This window comes from Primulina eburnea, unplaced genomic scaffold (assembly GCF_022965805.1).
Source record: "Primulina eburnea isolate SZY01 unplaced genomic scaffold, ASM2296580v1 ctg142_ERROPOS2300000, whole genome shotgun sequence".
NCBI lineage: Eukaryota > Viridiplantae > Streptophyta > Magnoliopsida > Lamiales > Gesneriaceae > Primulina > Primulina eburnea.
The window spans coordinates 28,609-45,551 of NW_027330959.1; the positions used below are offsets into that span (position 1 = coordinate 28,609).

The following is a 16,943-nucleotide window of genomic DNA, read 5'->3' on the forward strand; positions in this document are numbered from 1 at the left end:
CTAACGAGTTGGTATGTTTTGTGTAATCTGTTTAGGACTCATCAAAATTTCTCCAATTTTTTCATAACTTGAGGATGTGTCCATAAATAGTGAATTGTGTTCCTAATTAGTTGAATATGTGATTTTGAATTTTTTTTGTTCTTGAACACACAAATTTAAAATATTACATGTGCGCTTAAATGAAACAATTAGCACCTAGTGATGGTTTAGATATTTCAATAAACTCAATAATACTAGAATTATTTTTAGTAGCATTATCAAAAAAACTTGAGAAGTTAGATCATATTCTTCAAATTTAACAAATATAAGTTGAGAAATATTTTGTGTCGTGTGTTTGGTTAAAATATCTACATGCAAGTAAATTTTTTTAGTGTTCCAAGAACTATTAATCCAATTATGACATGTAGTACTTATATATGAATAATATTTCCAATAACTACTCCAAATATCGGAACAAGAGAAACTTTATTATTTGAACTAGCAAATTTTTTAATTAATATTTTTTTATGAACGACTAATTTTTTAAGTGTGTGTTTGATATTATTTAGTGGGATTAGGGGTGGGTACAGTATACCGTACCGAACTACGGTACCGTAAATATCGGTATGTAATTTTTTTATACCGATACCGATATCAGAAATTCGGTATACCGCACATTCGATATACCGAATTTTCGTTATGGAAAAAGTTCATACCGGTACCATACCGACACCGAAAATTTTGTCGGTATACCGAAATGTATACCCACATTTTTTCGGTATACCGAACTTAAATTTAAAAAAATAATAAAAATAAAAATTATTTTCGGTATATACCGAAATATCAAAAAAAAAAATTTCATACCGATACATATACCGAAAATTTCAGTACGGTATGATACCGTACCGAAATGTTCGGTATACCGATTTTTTCGATAAGTTCGGTATTTTTTCGGTACGGTTTTTCGGTATTTTTTCCCACCCCTAAGTGGGATGCGTCTAGTAGAAGGATTTGCACATGTAGAAAGCCAATTTTCAAAAGATAATTTATCACTAAAACAAAAAGAAAGTTGTTCAACAACACAAAATTTAGAGTTTTCTTCTCTAAATTTAGCTTCGTCATATTTAAAAAGTTGAGAATCGTTACTCGATTGAAAAGAGAATGCCAAAATTTGAGTTTAGAACGATCAATATCAATTTACACTGGATGATTTTCCTCTACATGCCGTGTCAAAGTTCCATAACCAACTCCTTATTGAAATCTGTAAATTTTCAAACAATATTTGCATTTGGCTTGCATATCACCAAAGGAAAGCATGAACTTTTTGAAATGTTTGGTGAAGATATCAGATGTTGGGCGAGGCAGCGCTCGAGTTTTACTTTTAAGTGTCATTGGATTGCTCATACTTTCTTGACTTTGATGACGACATGTTTATTGTGTCAATTGTTCACGTTCTTGATATTCCTCATCGAAAAAATCAAAATCATAGCTATCGACATTGAATGAAAGAAAGCGCGATGCTCAAACTTGGGTTGCATAATACATTTTCCTTTTTCTTTGCCACCCGTACGACTAGATCCGACTTCGGCCATTTATATAAATATGAAATTGAAGTAATTATAAAAAAAAATCAAATATATGGATTAAGAATCAATTTTGATAATTCAAAGAAGAACCAATTAAGAATCAATTTTGATAAGAGTGAGTCTCATGTGAGACCGTCTCACGGATCATAATTCGTGAGACGGGTCAACCCTACTCATATTCACAACAAAAAGTAATACTCTTAGCATAAAAAGTAATACATTTTCATGGGTGACCCAAATAAGAGACCCGTCTCACAAATACGACCCGTGAGACCGTCTCACACAAGTTTTTGCCTTTTGATAATTTCCGATATACCCCAAAAGCCTATTTGCTTGATATCATGACTTCTCCTATCTATATAAAAGGTATTAAGTTGTTATATTTAAAAAATAAAAAAGAAAAAAATATCCAATATAATTATAAAATTCTAGGGACAAATTTAAATTTTAATTTTCATTACTGGAATTGAATTCATCATTTTTCTAAGATTTAAAATGTTCTTTCGCAATGCTTCATTTAAAATGTTTTGGTGTTTGGATTTTTTCAAGTGTTGCGTCGGCTTATAAAATTTGATGAATTAAATTGCATTAATTAAGGCGGTTAGATTATAAATGTATTTTTAAGAATATTGCTAGAAGCGTTTGTTAATAAAACTATATTTATACTTACAGAATAAACTCGCAAAAATAAAAATAAAAAATCCGGAAAAAAATTTTTAGAAATAGAAAATTCATAATTAAAGAATTTAAATATGCTATCGCCTCTGAGGAATAAGCAAGTCAAATCGAAATTATTTCGATTTTTCAAGTTTGATTTATAGCAAAAAACAAGAATTTGCCGAGGATGAAAACATAAAATTTGAAGGATTAAATAAATGAATTTTCCCAAAAAAAAAAAAAAAAGTTGAGTCGTCTGCCCATTTTGTGATGAAAATAGCACACTTGGAATATAAAATATTTGGGATCAATTGTTTATTTATTTTTTCCAAACAATTACGTATACTAACGTTATTTTCGAAAGAAAGTAATCAAAAGTTTACTATATTATTGGATTGGAGTTGAGGAACCGACGTGAGAATTACAGTGTGTTTGGTTCTTTCGAAATATGAATTTGGATTTGGATTTAGATTTGAATTTGGAATTTGATTTGGAATTGGATTTGGAAATTCAAGTATTTGAAATTCCATGTGTTTGGTTTAAAATTTAAAAATGTTATTTACAAATCAATTTCTTGTTTGGAGAAAAAAAATTCGAATTTGGAATTTTAAAATTTTACTAAGATACTCTTAGAAATCATCTAAACATAAGAGATACCTGGATAAAAAAAGTAATTGCATTTTTTTAAAATCCAAATCCCACCCAATCTTATCAAATTTGAGGGGATTTAGATGTACTCATTGAAATCCCATGAAATCCTATAAAATTCTAAACAAATACGAATTAATTTTTAGAATCACTATGTCAAACATTAAAAATAGGATTTTGAAACCCAAATCACTTGAAATCCTCCCAAATCCTAGTTGCCAAACACACTGACAGTGCTAACAATATAGAAAGATAGTTGGGTGAAGTGGTTAGACCATCTCTAACCACAAAATCTATTTTGGTGTAAATTTTACACTAAAATAGTGTCATTTCTGCCCCAAATACAACATTAATCTCCATCCCCATTTACTTCAAATCTTACACAAAAAAATATTCTCGAAATATTCTTTTTATCTCCAACCCATTTAGTTCAAGTCTTTGTATTTGAATTATGTGTTTCAAATTTTATTTGTATTTCAATTATCTTTTTCAATTTATTTATGAATTATATCGTTATATTAAATTTTTTGCATTTGTATTAAAATTATATTAATTATAAATCATTAAATCAAATTAGTCTTTAATTATTAATAGTTAACATAAATAAATATTTAAAAATCAACAATTATTATTTTTAAATTTAATTGATTAAATATCTAATTATTCAAATAATAAAATAAATATTATACTATTATTTAAATAATATTTATAATTTTTAATACAAATATTTATAATAAATACAAATATATTTGACTACATGGTGCAACAGAAATAGAAACAAGTTCATTGTTTATTTAGAACTTAAAATAAGGGAAGTGAGATTTTGTATAATATCCAGTCCATTAATCAAATGAATCATATCTTGTCCTACTAACTTGTAGAACTGTAAAACCACCCAATCCTCCAACTTCCGCGTGATTTTCACATGATCAGCTTCCAGTTGATTCAGATTCTGGGAGATATTCGAGCACGCAGTGGATTCTTCATGACAGTGGTGAATTCTTGTTTCTCGGTAAGATCTACTTCGTCACCTTCGACAGGAATCCACTCGAAGTTCCAAATCAGATTGGCCACAAAATATTCCAAATGCAGGAGTGCCAATGTAAGGCCTGGACAGATCCTCCTTCCCGCACCAAATGGCATCATCTTGATCTCTCTGCTCCCGGTTATGTCGAAAGCCTCTCCAGAACTTGTGGGCAAGAATCTCTCCGGCTTGAATTCCATCGGATCCTCCCACACCTTAGGGTCCCAACCCATATCAGCCACCATAAAATTAACTATGGCCTCACGAGGGATCACGTAACCATCCAACTCGATGTCCTCTGTCACCCTGTGCGGCAAGACGAAATGAGCCGGTGGGTGTCGCCGCAAGGCTTCTAATACTACGGCTTTCAGGTATGGCATTTTCTGTGCATCCTCTTCCTCAATCATTTCCCGCTGGCTGCTTTTCGGTGATCCCACCACGCTGACTATCTCGTCGTAAAGCTTGGCTTGGATGTGGGGGTATTTGACAAGATTAGCCATTGTCCATTGCAGCGCCGCGTATGTGGTATCCGTGCCCGCGTTGAGAAATTCGCTGCACAGGCTCACCATTTCAAATTCATCCAGTTTCCTGTTTTCTTCGGGAAGCTGCAAACCAACCAATGTGTCCACATATGCTGTCACTGCTTCATCGTCTTCTTGATGATTAGAGATCCTCTGTTGTTTGGCTTGGATGCGGGACCTAATGAGAGGAGCCAATACTTTCTCCTGTTCTAGGCGCAGTTGTAGAAGTTCCTTCCAGCGATTGCGGAACAGGATTTTCCCCAATCGAGGCCAAAAGTTGAGGACCTGGAATCTTCTGAGACTAAGAAGGAATCCACGTTGAGCAGATTCAAGTTCCTTGATTTGGGTCTCGTGGAGCTTGTCTCCGAAGCACATGAGCGCCAGCAGAGAGAACATGGCGTACTGGAAATGATCGATCAGTGTGACATAAGACTCCGATTTGGATGCATCGACTAAGCGATTGATCAGGACTGAAAGAACCCATTGACGGGACCTTGAGTAGGATCTGATCCGAGCGGGATGGAGGATCTCGTGCATTAGGTTGCGGCGGAGGAGGCGCCACGTGGGGCCGTAAGGGGCCGAATTAATCACTATCCGGGTTCTGTTCAGAATCTTGCTGGTGGCAGGGGGAGATGGTCGGTCGGAGAAGACGGCACCATGCTGTATGAGGGCGCGGTGGGCCAGGGAGTGGCTTCCGACGAAAATGAGCTTCCGAGGGCCGATAGTGATAGTCATGAGGGGGCCATATCGAGTCTTGAAGCGGCGGAGGACGGATTCCAACTCCGAAATAGGGTGGCGCAGCCACATTAAATTGCCAACCAGAGGCAAACTAGGCGGTCCTGGCGGCAAGTTTTTCTTGAAGAGATTGAAGAAGCAACTGACAATGGCTGAGATACAGAGAGAAACGATGACTATGAACCAGACCTCCATGTTCAATCCAAGTTCTGAATTTTTTTGGGGATTGTGCAAAGAGATATATAAGCGTCGGGTTTCAGAGGATTTTTCCTTCTAGATACTGGCCTCGCAGCGTGGGCCTCATTTTAGCCAAATGTCCTTTGGATTCTGGCTTATGGCTCCATCGCCAGTTCGGATGACGTAGTCAGTGACGTATGCATCTAATTATTGTATACAACAAGTTTTAAAAAATATTATTAAATATAAGCTTTTGGTTTTTTTTTAGTTTTAACCTTAAATAAAATTATTAGACTAAATTTAACTTGATTTGAGTTAACAAATTAATGTGTACAAATATAGAGAAACTCGATCAAAAACCCAAAAATAAAATTTCGCTCAGAGTCAAGTAAATGATAGTGAATTATCTAATACGCGAGTAAATATAATATGAAAATTTGTAAAATAAACTATAAATGAGATTTTTTTAATATGAAAATTTGTAAAATAAAGTATAAATGAGATTTTTTTTGAAAAAAAAATCAACAAAGAAAATATCACATTAAACGTTGTTAGGTGAGCTTTTGTTGATTTCCTGAAAAATGTTAATATTAATTATTTGTAAAACAATCCATATTCAATTTATGGCAAAAATTTGTGTGAGACGGTCTCACGGGTTATATTTGTGAGACGAATATTTTATTTGGGTCATCCATGAAAAAGTATTAATTTTTATGCTAAGAGTATTACTTTTTATTGTGAATATGGTAGGGTTGACCCGTTTCACAGATTAAGATCCGTGAGACGGTCTCACATGAGTCCCACTCTCAATTTATAATGTAGATTTCATCAAATATATTATTGATTTTATATCTAAAAAATTTATCCGAAATTATAATTTTTCACATTTTGTTTCTTAACTTTGTTAACTCAAACCACTTTTCAAACATTGGAATTATACATATTTCTACATGTTGAAACTTGATTACATATCAGATTTAATTCATGCAACAAGTTTAATAGGTTTGACCTGTTAGCCATGTTGGACATGTCAAAAAACATATTTGTTGATAGCAATAATTGTTCTTGTTGGAAGTGCGATCGAACAGTGGTGTTTGAGCTGATGTGCGGTTTAAAATATTTGAGTTGCAAACTTACCACCAACTATAGTTTTTGGTAAAGCGATAAGCACTCCCCAAGGTCACAGATTCGATTCTCATTGATTGGAAGGAGTATAATTATTGAGAGAGAGATTGTTAGGTATAATAATTGTCCCTGCTGGAAGAGCGATCGAACCGTGGTATTTGAGCTGTTGTGCGGATTAAGATATTTGAGTTGCATTATTATTACCAGCTATAACTTTTGGTAAAGCGATAAGAAATCGGTCCTACAATATTCTTTTATATTTGACATATCTAATTTTAATTTAAACAATCATAACAAAAAAAAACAAAATAATGAAATTTTTGTCTAAAAAATTATATTTGATAGAAACGGTGCAACTACGGTATTTTTAATTTTACATCAATTCATGGTCTACGCTTTGATTTCTCTCCCAGATGTATAATTATTGCATCTCAACAATTTTCATAACTTGTTTTTAAAAATCTAAATTTAAATTTTTTATCATAACATTTTTTAAAAATATAATTTTAATAATAATAGTAATATAAACAATAATAATAATAACAATAATTATAATAGTAATAGTAATAATAACTATATTATTTATGATAAAATTAATTATATTCGATTATAACAACAATGTTACTAAAATTTTAGTACATCAACTAAATACAAAATAACTTAATTTCATATTTCTATAGTATAAAATATATATATATATATATATATATATATATTTATATTTTTTTTTTTTTTAAATACGGCTCTACATATAAGTTACTAATATAGGGTATGTCATTTGAGTTTATCAGCTTTAAGTTTAACTGCCCCAATTTATCCCATAAGCTCCAAATTCAAATTTAAAGGCAAACACGTGCAACGTTTTCGTCTCTAGTTTCTAGAAAATTGCCTAAATTTAAAGGAAAACACACATGGCGGAGCCATGATTTAAAAACGCTTAGGACGCTTCATCTCGAGTTAGACACTAATATATATGATTATTCTATTAAAATTAAACCGAACTTTTTAATTGTTAACCGAATTTTTTTCGACAAATCGAACGAACTTTGCTATGAAAACCGAACAAACCAAACCGAACTTTTATATTTTTTTAAAAAATCAACTTTTAATAAAAAAAAATGAACTATAAAATAAAATAAAATTAAATAAATTTAAATTTTATTTATTAAAAATATATATTTTTAGTGTAGTTCTATTATAAAATAAAATTTTATTACAAAGTTATAATATTTATATCCTAATAACTTTATTAGAAAATTTGATAATATATTAATTTTTTTTATAAAAGTTTATTTTGTTTGGTTAATCTAAATTTTATATTAAAATCTGAAATTGAACCAAATCGAACTAATCGATGTTTTCAAAAACTAAAATCGAACTTCCAAATAAACTAGACTGATTTTTAAAATTAATTCACTTCGGTCGGTTATTCTTGTTGAAAGCGATATTTTGTTGAACTCTAGATTGAATGAATTCAAAAAGGATTTTGAATCATTCATGTCAAATATCAAAACCAGTTCACATAAACTTTTAAAGACAACAGTTAAAAAAAAATTAATGTATAGATTTGGACATTGACAAATAACAAATAATAAGATGAACATTAATACGAAGTAAAAAGTTTGGTACATCATCCAAACAATTATATTCAAAATTCAAATAATTGATAAATCATAGAATAACACATATACTATAATCTACATCGAAATTATGAAAAATTTTAAACGTTGTTTACTTTATTTTTCTCAAAATCAATCCTTATAAATATACACTAATTGATACTAAAAATTTAAAATTCTATAAAACTTTTAGTATTAATATAAGTTAAATAAAAATTAAATAAAATATATAATAATTTCGTATTAACTCCATTTAATATATATGTATGTTAGTGTAAAAATAGTCTAAAAAATATATTTGAAACTTTAAGCTACTTTTAAAATTTAACTTATATTAAGTCCTTCAACCCTTTAATCGAAATGCGACAAAAATCATATTTGATTATAGGTATTTGTATAAGATTGTTTTTAAAAATTCCTCGCAGTTAAAAAAAATTCCTTATATTTGCATCAATAAGACATGGCTAAAAAAAATACTAAAAATAAAATAGAGCTAAAAAAATTCTCAAAAATTAAAACTACTATTTTTTTAAAGGCGTAAGCAATGACGTATGCATTGTTGGGTGGAGGGGTAAATTTCATTTCCTTTTTAAGTGTATTAATGAGGATGTTGATGTCTTATGATACGGATTTTTGTTAGGGATTCAATCATAAAAATTATTAGGATAGGGGAATATTGCAATTTTAGGTTTTTTTTTTTTATTATTGAATGGAAAAATAAAAAAGACTAAATATTACAAAGAGAAGTACCAAAATTACTAAAAAAAAATTATCAAATATATGGATTGACTCAATTTTGACAATTTAAGGAACCAAATTTGCGGGGTTATAGAGGACGAGAACAATTTTTCTTTAAATATATTAATTAATAAGTTTCATTCTCTATATAATTTATCTTATATGTAATACCTATTTATGTAAAAGGATGTGAACATTCCAGTCTCTCTGTTAATACGCGAATTCTGCCAATATCTATGGACTATGTGAGTTCTCGTTGAGCTAATATGTTTGAACATTTTAGTCCTCTATTTTTTAGCTTTCAGACCCTTGTCTCTATGAGAAAATTATGTCAATATCCATCAACATTTTTTTTCATTTATTTCATTCTTTTTTTCGTTTAACATAGGATTCATTGGTGCAATTAAATATAAACAATTGTGGGAAACTTTGATTTGTAATAGAAAAATAAAATTTTTGGAAATTACTTAGTAGGATCTTGAACTACTTCAAATTTTCATTGAGATGATACCATTACAAATAGGTTATTAGTTCAACATTTTAATCAATGAATCCTAAAACATGCTACTATTTTACTAATACCATTTGAAAGGGGATCGGTTACGGTGCCCGGAAGTACAACGGAAGTTTCAAAAATAAGTTTTACACAAAAAAACAAAACCGAGCACCTCACAATACGTGTAGCAAATAACAAAAACAAACATATGTCATACATAGTGTGTTTAGAATTTTACCTATCAATCTTAAAAGATTGATGTTTGGATCCAACTAAGTTGTAAACAACTTAGCTCTTGAAGATAGACAATCTACAAGCTATTCTCCTTGCTCTTGGACTCCTTCCTTCAAATTAGGTCCACCACCAACTATGAAGATCCCCTCTAATTTTGCATTAGAAAAATTATAAGATTTTTATTTGAGAAGACTAAGCTTTCCTCAACAAATTGAAGAAGCAATAATGGAGGAATAATGTACAAGAAATTTCGGCCAAAACTTTGCAAGGAGAGAAGGAAAAAAACTTTCTTGATGCTTGAAAAAGTGATAAAGTGCATGAGCATAACATGCATTGTTTAATGAAAAAGTTCTCTCCAACCCTTCACCTTCCTTGCATGCTTTTTTATTTGGGCTTGTAACAATTACAATGACCGTGGACTTTTATTTAATTATCTCAAACATATTTGAGACCAATTAAACCTTACTTGAATTTACTCAAGCCCACTAGTTGAATAATTATTTCCAATTGGGCTCTACAAGGCCCAATGTTATTTAATTAATTCAACACTTGAATTAATTTAATTATTTGGACTCTACAAGGCCCACTAGTGTTTAATTAATTCAACACTTGAATTAATTTAACTTAATTCATAATAATGTTTATGAAAACCACAATTTTCAAGTACATTATTGATTTGAGCCATCTTTTAATTTAAGAACACTTCCATAAATTAAAAGTTACATTCCCCATAATCCTCTTATAGAAGTCATATTTCTATTTTTCTTTGCATTTATAAACTCCTTTATAAATCGTTCAGCACATTGAACTATTTTTCATTCTCAACGGGATCTAGAAAGTTAGCACTTGTGTGACCCTTAATGGTTCAATGATACAACTAGCCGTGGGTTCACATCTCAATGTGATTCGGGACTATACATGTCTTTATATGAGCATACCCCAGTTGCTCCATTCTTACTTATCAACTCCTTGATAATAAGAACGTCATAACTCAAGTCTGATAGTACCGAACCAATCATGTTAAACGTCTACCATCATCGCTTACATGATTCCCTAGGTATCAAATGATAGTGCCTGCAGGAACGAATTCATCATAATTATCGTACAGTACGGTTCCTTCATCTCATATATCCAGACTGATTCGACAATTATTGGTATATCGAGAGTTGCCAAAGAATCGATACTATGTGTCATGTCGTAGTTGCATCGTTGGTGTAATCTAAGAAACCCTTTTCTTAATTACCACCTACACTCTGATCAGAGATTTCAAAATACGTACACATGAGATTACATAGAATATCCATACCCGAAGGTAAGCGGTGAATCCCCGACTACAATGCACGACTCCTGTATGTTTCGACAAAACACCCAACTTTGCCACCTGATGACCCCATAAGAGTCGGTAAACAAGTGAGAGTGCAATACTAGAGTCTAAATGTTGTCCCGAGTCATAAGAACTAATGGAGCACAACCATAAACTAGGACGTTTCCACTCGATAAGTGAGAACCACTTGGAAAGTTCTTTATGGAGGGTTGTTCAGTGCACTCTACAAGGAGCACCTATCTGCATGCTCGGACATCACAATGTCTCCTACCAATGAAATATGTACTTGCATCGCAGATACTATTCTCAAACTCGAGAAACCTTTATCCTTCTTAGCGGCGGCTGAATCGACTAGGGATGACTCTAACAGTTTACCTATAATAATAGCTATCAATCATCTTTAGGGATGACTCTTTTTTAGGCACTTTATGGAAAGAAATGTAGATCACCTATTCATTGGGACGAGGTTGGCGACAAACATCCAAGCTAGTAGTTAAAAAAAATTTGAGATAGAATGAAGACTGCACAAAGCTGACAAAAAATTTATGCCGACAAGCGACGAAGAGAGCTAGAGTTTGCGATGGGAGACCACGTATTTGTGAAAATAGCACCCATGATGGGTGTTATACGATTTGGAAAGAAAAACAAACTTAGTCCAAGATTCATAGGGTCATTTGAGATTTTGAAGAGGATTGGAACACTAGTCTATAGAGTGGCACTGCCACCAATGCTATCTGGAGTACACAATGTGTTTCATATATCGATGCTGCGAAAGTACATGTCGAATCTTTCACATGTACTAAATCATGAACATCTGCAATTGAGAATATGACTTATGAAGAAAAACATATACAAATTTTTGGTAAGCAAGAAAGAAGACTTCGAAACAAAGTCATCCCAATGATCAAGGTCAAATGACTAAATCACTCTGAGGAAGAAGCTACTTGGGAAACTGAGAGAGACTTGAGGAGTCGCTATCCGGAGTTATTCGGAAGTTCAAATTCCGAGGAAGAAATTTTATTTAAGGAAGGGAGGAATTGTAAGGTTCAAAAATAAGGCGACGTAATCCAACTGCATGCAAATCTAGAGAAATTGGAAAATAGCTAATTAAATTATTTTAATTGATAAACTGATTATGTTTGATATGTTTATATGGTTTTAAAGTAGTTTTCTACTTGAATGCATTAAAATATATTTTTAAAAAGTTATTCGAGTTGCGATCGAGGAACGGAGATCGATGGCTGAAAAATGGAAAATAATTTTATTAAATATTTGTTTTTAATTATTTAAAATAAGGTTGATGTTTATTGTTATTTTTGAAAATAAAGAGTTTTGAGGTGATTTTATACACCGAGGCGTAATTTTTAACGATATTCGATTTTCAACGAAAATATGAACTTTTTGACAACTCGACTAATATTATCACGAATTTTTCTAAACGACATATTTCAAATATGCACTAGTGTGCTTATTGGGCCTAGTATACCATACTAATGGGCCCAAGCTTACTCTACACCTTTTAATTAAAATAAATAAGCCCATAACCCATCACCAAACCCCTATTTACACGCCCCTCCTCCCTCAACACACACAACTCTTTCCTCCCCATAAAAACACCCCACACACGAGAGCATCATCAAGGAAAAGGCTTCGGTTTTTGCAAGGAAATTCAGCCTAGGGTTCTCGTCACCGTTCTTCGCATTGTCAACGGATTTTCGTGCGTTATACATGTAAAAGCACTCCATATTTCTTTCTTTTCTCATCCATCACACCCTAAATATGTATTTAACTATTATTTGCATGAAAAACAAGTATCCCTTTTATTTATTTCGTTTTATGCATAAGCATGGGTTTAAAAGTGTGATTTTTGGCATCAAAACTTGTTTTACATGTACATGAAGGGGCTACCATGATTAGGGATTGTATATGGGTCGTTTTTACACGAGAAAAGAGTTCTAGAAATCACGAGATAGGCTGCACACGAACTACGAACCAAGCTGGAACCATGGTTACACGTTTTGGGTCAAGGGGCTCGGTTTAAGGGGTGAACCACTGCATGGCTTGGCTTTGGCTCGACCATGGCTGGGTTGGGACATGGTTTGGTCAGGAGAGGAGTCCTAGCAACGCTAGGACTCGAGTTAGTCAGCTAGGGGAGAGACCAAGCGAACAAGGACTCTTCCCCAAGCCACCCGAGAGGAGCAGCAGCGCGGGAAGGCTCGAGGCTGGGGCCAGGGGTCTAGGTTAGGTCAGTAGGGTCCTGAGAGGGTTCGCGAGGGACTGGGCTTGGGGTGGCTCGATGGTTAGGGTCGAAGATGGAAACACGAAGAGTCCTAGTAGTTTCTTCTAGTTGCGCGGCTCGGGTCCTTCGCACCAGGGGCTGCAACGAGCTGGGGTTGCTCCAGTGGGTTCAGGAGGGTTCCTAGAGGGCTTGGACAGGAGTTGGCTCAAGGTGGCTCGGGCTTGGCTCGTGGAAACCGTGGGTTGGCTCGAGGGTGTCTTAGCTAGTGTTCGGAAATTAGTTTAAAATGGTTAAGGCTTGAATTGTGGGTCCACGGGGGTGGTTCTTGATTCCAAAGGGTAGATTAGGTAATAAAAAGTCTATGTTTAAAATTTGGGAATTTTATATTGAAGTTTGAATTTATTCGGAATTAAAACGCTATACGAATTAATAATTAAGAAACAATTATAAAGCCTAGAATTTAAAAGGAAAAAAGATAGTCTTTGCAAGGGTTGGTCAAAGTTAAAAATCTTTACAAATTTTTAATAAAGTTGAATTAAGTAATGACAAAAAAAATTTAGATTATTTATAATTGGAACTTTATATATAATTGTATATTAATTATTTGGAACCAACCAACAAGCAACTGTTAACATCTATACTATTTTATTAAGTTTGAGACATTTACAGTAACAAATTTTGGTTTCATGGTCTGTTTTAATAATTATATATATTAATAAAATATTAAAATTTTAATACAAGTTATATGTAGTTCAATGGTTGAACGCATATAGTCATTGTTTCTTGTGTTTAGGTTATAGGTTCAATTCTTACTGAAGGTAATTTTTTATTCTTTTATTTTTTAATTTATTTTTTATTTTATATATAAAAATTACAGTGTAGTCCCTCACTATTTCTTATAATTATATTTTGATCCTCATTTAAATATAAATCAAATGAATTATAAAAAATATGATACAAGCACGCAACGCGTGCGTCAGTGAACTAGTAACATAGAAACGCTCCTATAAGGACCGAATGCTTAACAAATCCTTATTAGTTCGAGACATCAAATATAGTAAGCGGTTGTGTAGCGTGGTGTTTGACTCTTTGTTTCTTCATTAGGTTTTCAGAATTTTAGAAATCGTTGAATTGTCAATTTCGTATGCAGGAAAATTTGAATCATATTCCGTCTTTGTGTTTGCAATCATGTTGTTCTTTATTTTCATGATTTTGTTTCTCGGGTTGTTAGAAGCAGTTAATCGCAAAAATGCTTTAGGATAGTGTTCCCTTCCGTTTTATAGAAACATAAAAAAATTTATAGTTTGGAATTTTCAATAGAACTTTCCAGAATTTGTCCATACTTCATGAATATTATCAAAAAACTTACCAGAATTTTGAATATAATCTGCCGGCCACTCATGGAATACTTCACCATATCCATAGTAGAGATATTGAATCGAATGCTCATCCTGGGAAGTTATGCTACTTATAAATAAATAACAAGGCATATATTTATCATCAACGTACTTATGATTGATCATAATTCCATTGTCATTCAATGTTGTGTGTTGTACACCATCTGAAACGAAACAACTGCTACATGCTCGATACAAATGTAAATAGTGGATGTTATACTTTAGTTTGACAGGTTTATGATTTTCTTTATGATTAAGTGGGAGCTTAGACTTGCAATAGGCATTACAAGAAAATACACATTTTTACAAGAAAATACACATTTAACAATACATCAAAGACAACGGTTTTTATTAAAACCGTTGTGATTTTACTTTTACCAGCGGTTTTAACAAAAACCGTTGTCGTAGCCTAAAAAAATCCGCTCATAGACAATAGTCTCTTTAAAACGTTGTTTTTGATATATCTACGACAATGGTTTTCAAAAATCGTTGTCTATGAGTGTTTTTTTATAAGGCTACGACAACGGTTTTTAAAAAGACAATTCGAATTTTTTGTAAACTGTTGTCTTTTCTTATTTTTTATATTTGTTAAAAGACAATTCGAATTTTTTTTTATAAAATTTGTAGTTAATATTAAATTTTGCAACGGTTTTGCAAACCCGTCGCTAAATTTAGCGACGACTGTTTACCAAACCGTCGCTAATTTAAAAATTACGACGGTTACAAAACCGTTGCTAATTTTAGCGACGGTTTTAAGCAAAATCGTCGTAATTTTAAAAGCAGCGATGGTTTGGAAAAAACCGTCGCTAAATTATAGCGACGGTTTTAAATAAAATCGTCGTAAATTTTAAATTAGCGACGGTTTGATAAATAACCGTAGCTAATAGCGACGGTGATTGTTTAAATGTCGCTAATAGCGAGTGTTTATAAAATTACTGTCGCTAATAGCGACGGTTAAACCAAAAACTGTCGGAAACTGTCTATAAATATCCGCGTTTTCGGTCTATTTCTTATACATCACTTCACAACACTTAAAATTATTGTTCTAACAATTATATATATTAATAAAATGTTAAAATTTTAATGCAAATTATATGTAGTTCAACGGTTTAATGGATAGAGTCATTGTTTCTTGTGTTTAGGTTATAGGTTCAATTCTTACTGAAGTCAATTTTTTATTGATTAATTTTTCAATTTATTTTTTATTTTATATATAAAAATTACAGTGTAGTCCCTCACTATTTCTTATTATTATATTTTGATCCTCATTTAAATATAAATCAAATGAATTATAAAAAATATGATACAAGCACGCAACGCGTGCGTCGGTGCACTAGTAACAAAGAAACGCTCCTATAAGGACCGAATGCTTAACAAAACCTTTATTAGTTCGAGACATCAAACGCTCCTATGAGGACCGAATGCTTAGCAAAACCTTTATTAGTTCGGTGCACTAGTAACAAAGAAACGCTCCTATAAGCAACGCAACGCGTGCGTCGGTGCAATAGTAATAAATATGTTCTTGTAGTGCTATTAGTTTTCCCGCCACTCGAAACTCTGTGCCATTCTCCTGATTGATTCTTTCGCCACGTCGCTATCTACGCCGCAGTTGATTCTGGTTTTTGGAGGCGATTTCTCAGCATAGTGTAGGTAAGGTAGTGAATTTCTTCTTTCTGTTCTGGAAATGTTATTTTTGCCTCTTAAAATAGAATAGCAGTGTTTTTTTTTGCGGTGATTTTATTATGCAATTACACCTTTTTAGGATTTACTCTGTTGTTTGGAAATGGATAAAATATAGCAAGCGGTTGTATAGCGTGGTGTTTGTTTATTCATTAGGTTTTCAGAATTTTAGAAATCGTTGAATTGTCAATTTTGTGTGCATGAAAATTTGAATCCTATTCCGTCGTTGTGTTTGCAATCATGTTTTTCTTTATTTTCATGATTTTGTTTCTTTGGTTGTCAGAAGCAATTAATCGCAAAAATGCTTAAGGATAGTGTTCGCTTTCGTTTTATAAAAACATAAAAAAAAATTATAGTTTAGAATTTTCAATAGAACTTTCCAGAATTTGTCCATACTTCCTGAATATTGTCAAAAAATTTACCTGAATTTTGGAATATAATCTGCTGGCCACTCATGGAATACTTCATCGTATCCATAGTAGAGATATTGAATCGAATGCTCATCCTGGAAAGTTATGCTACTTCATTAAAAACCGTTGTCTATGAGCGTGTTTTAAGGCTACGATATGTGTTTTGTACAGGGTCAAAGACAACGGTTTGTTTAAACAGTTGTCTTTCCACTGGTTTTTTAGTTCTATGACAACGATTTTGTAAACCGTTGTCTTTTCTTATTTTTTATATATTGTAAAAGACAATTCGAATTTTTTATATAAAAATTGTTGTTAATATTAAATTTAGCGACGGTTTTGCAAACCCGTCGCTAA

At 32.3% G+C, this 16,943-nt stretch overlaps 1 protein-coding gene across 1 annotated transcript; it reads right to left on the minus strand.

Annotated features, from left to right (window-relative positions):
• Positions 1-3,542: 3,542 nt before the first annotated feature.
• Positions 3,543-5,436, minus strand: LOC140820767 (cytochrome P450 89A2-like). The gene has a single exon (XM_073181111.1). The coding sequence runs from the start codon at positions 5,343-5,345 to the stop codon at positions 3,816-3,818; it is 1,530 nt and encodes a 509-aa protein (XP_073037212.1). The 5' UTR covers positions 5,346-5,436; the 3' UTR covers positions 3,543-3,815.
• Positions 5,437-16,943: the final 11,507 nt, after the last annotated feature.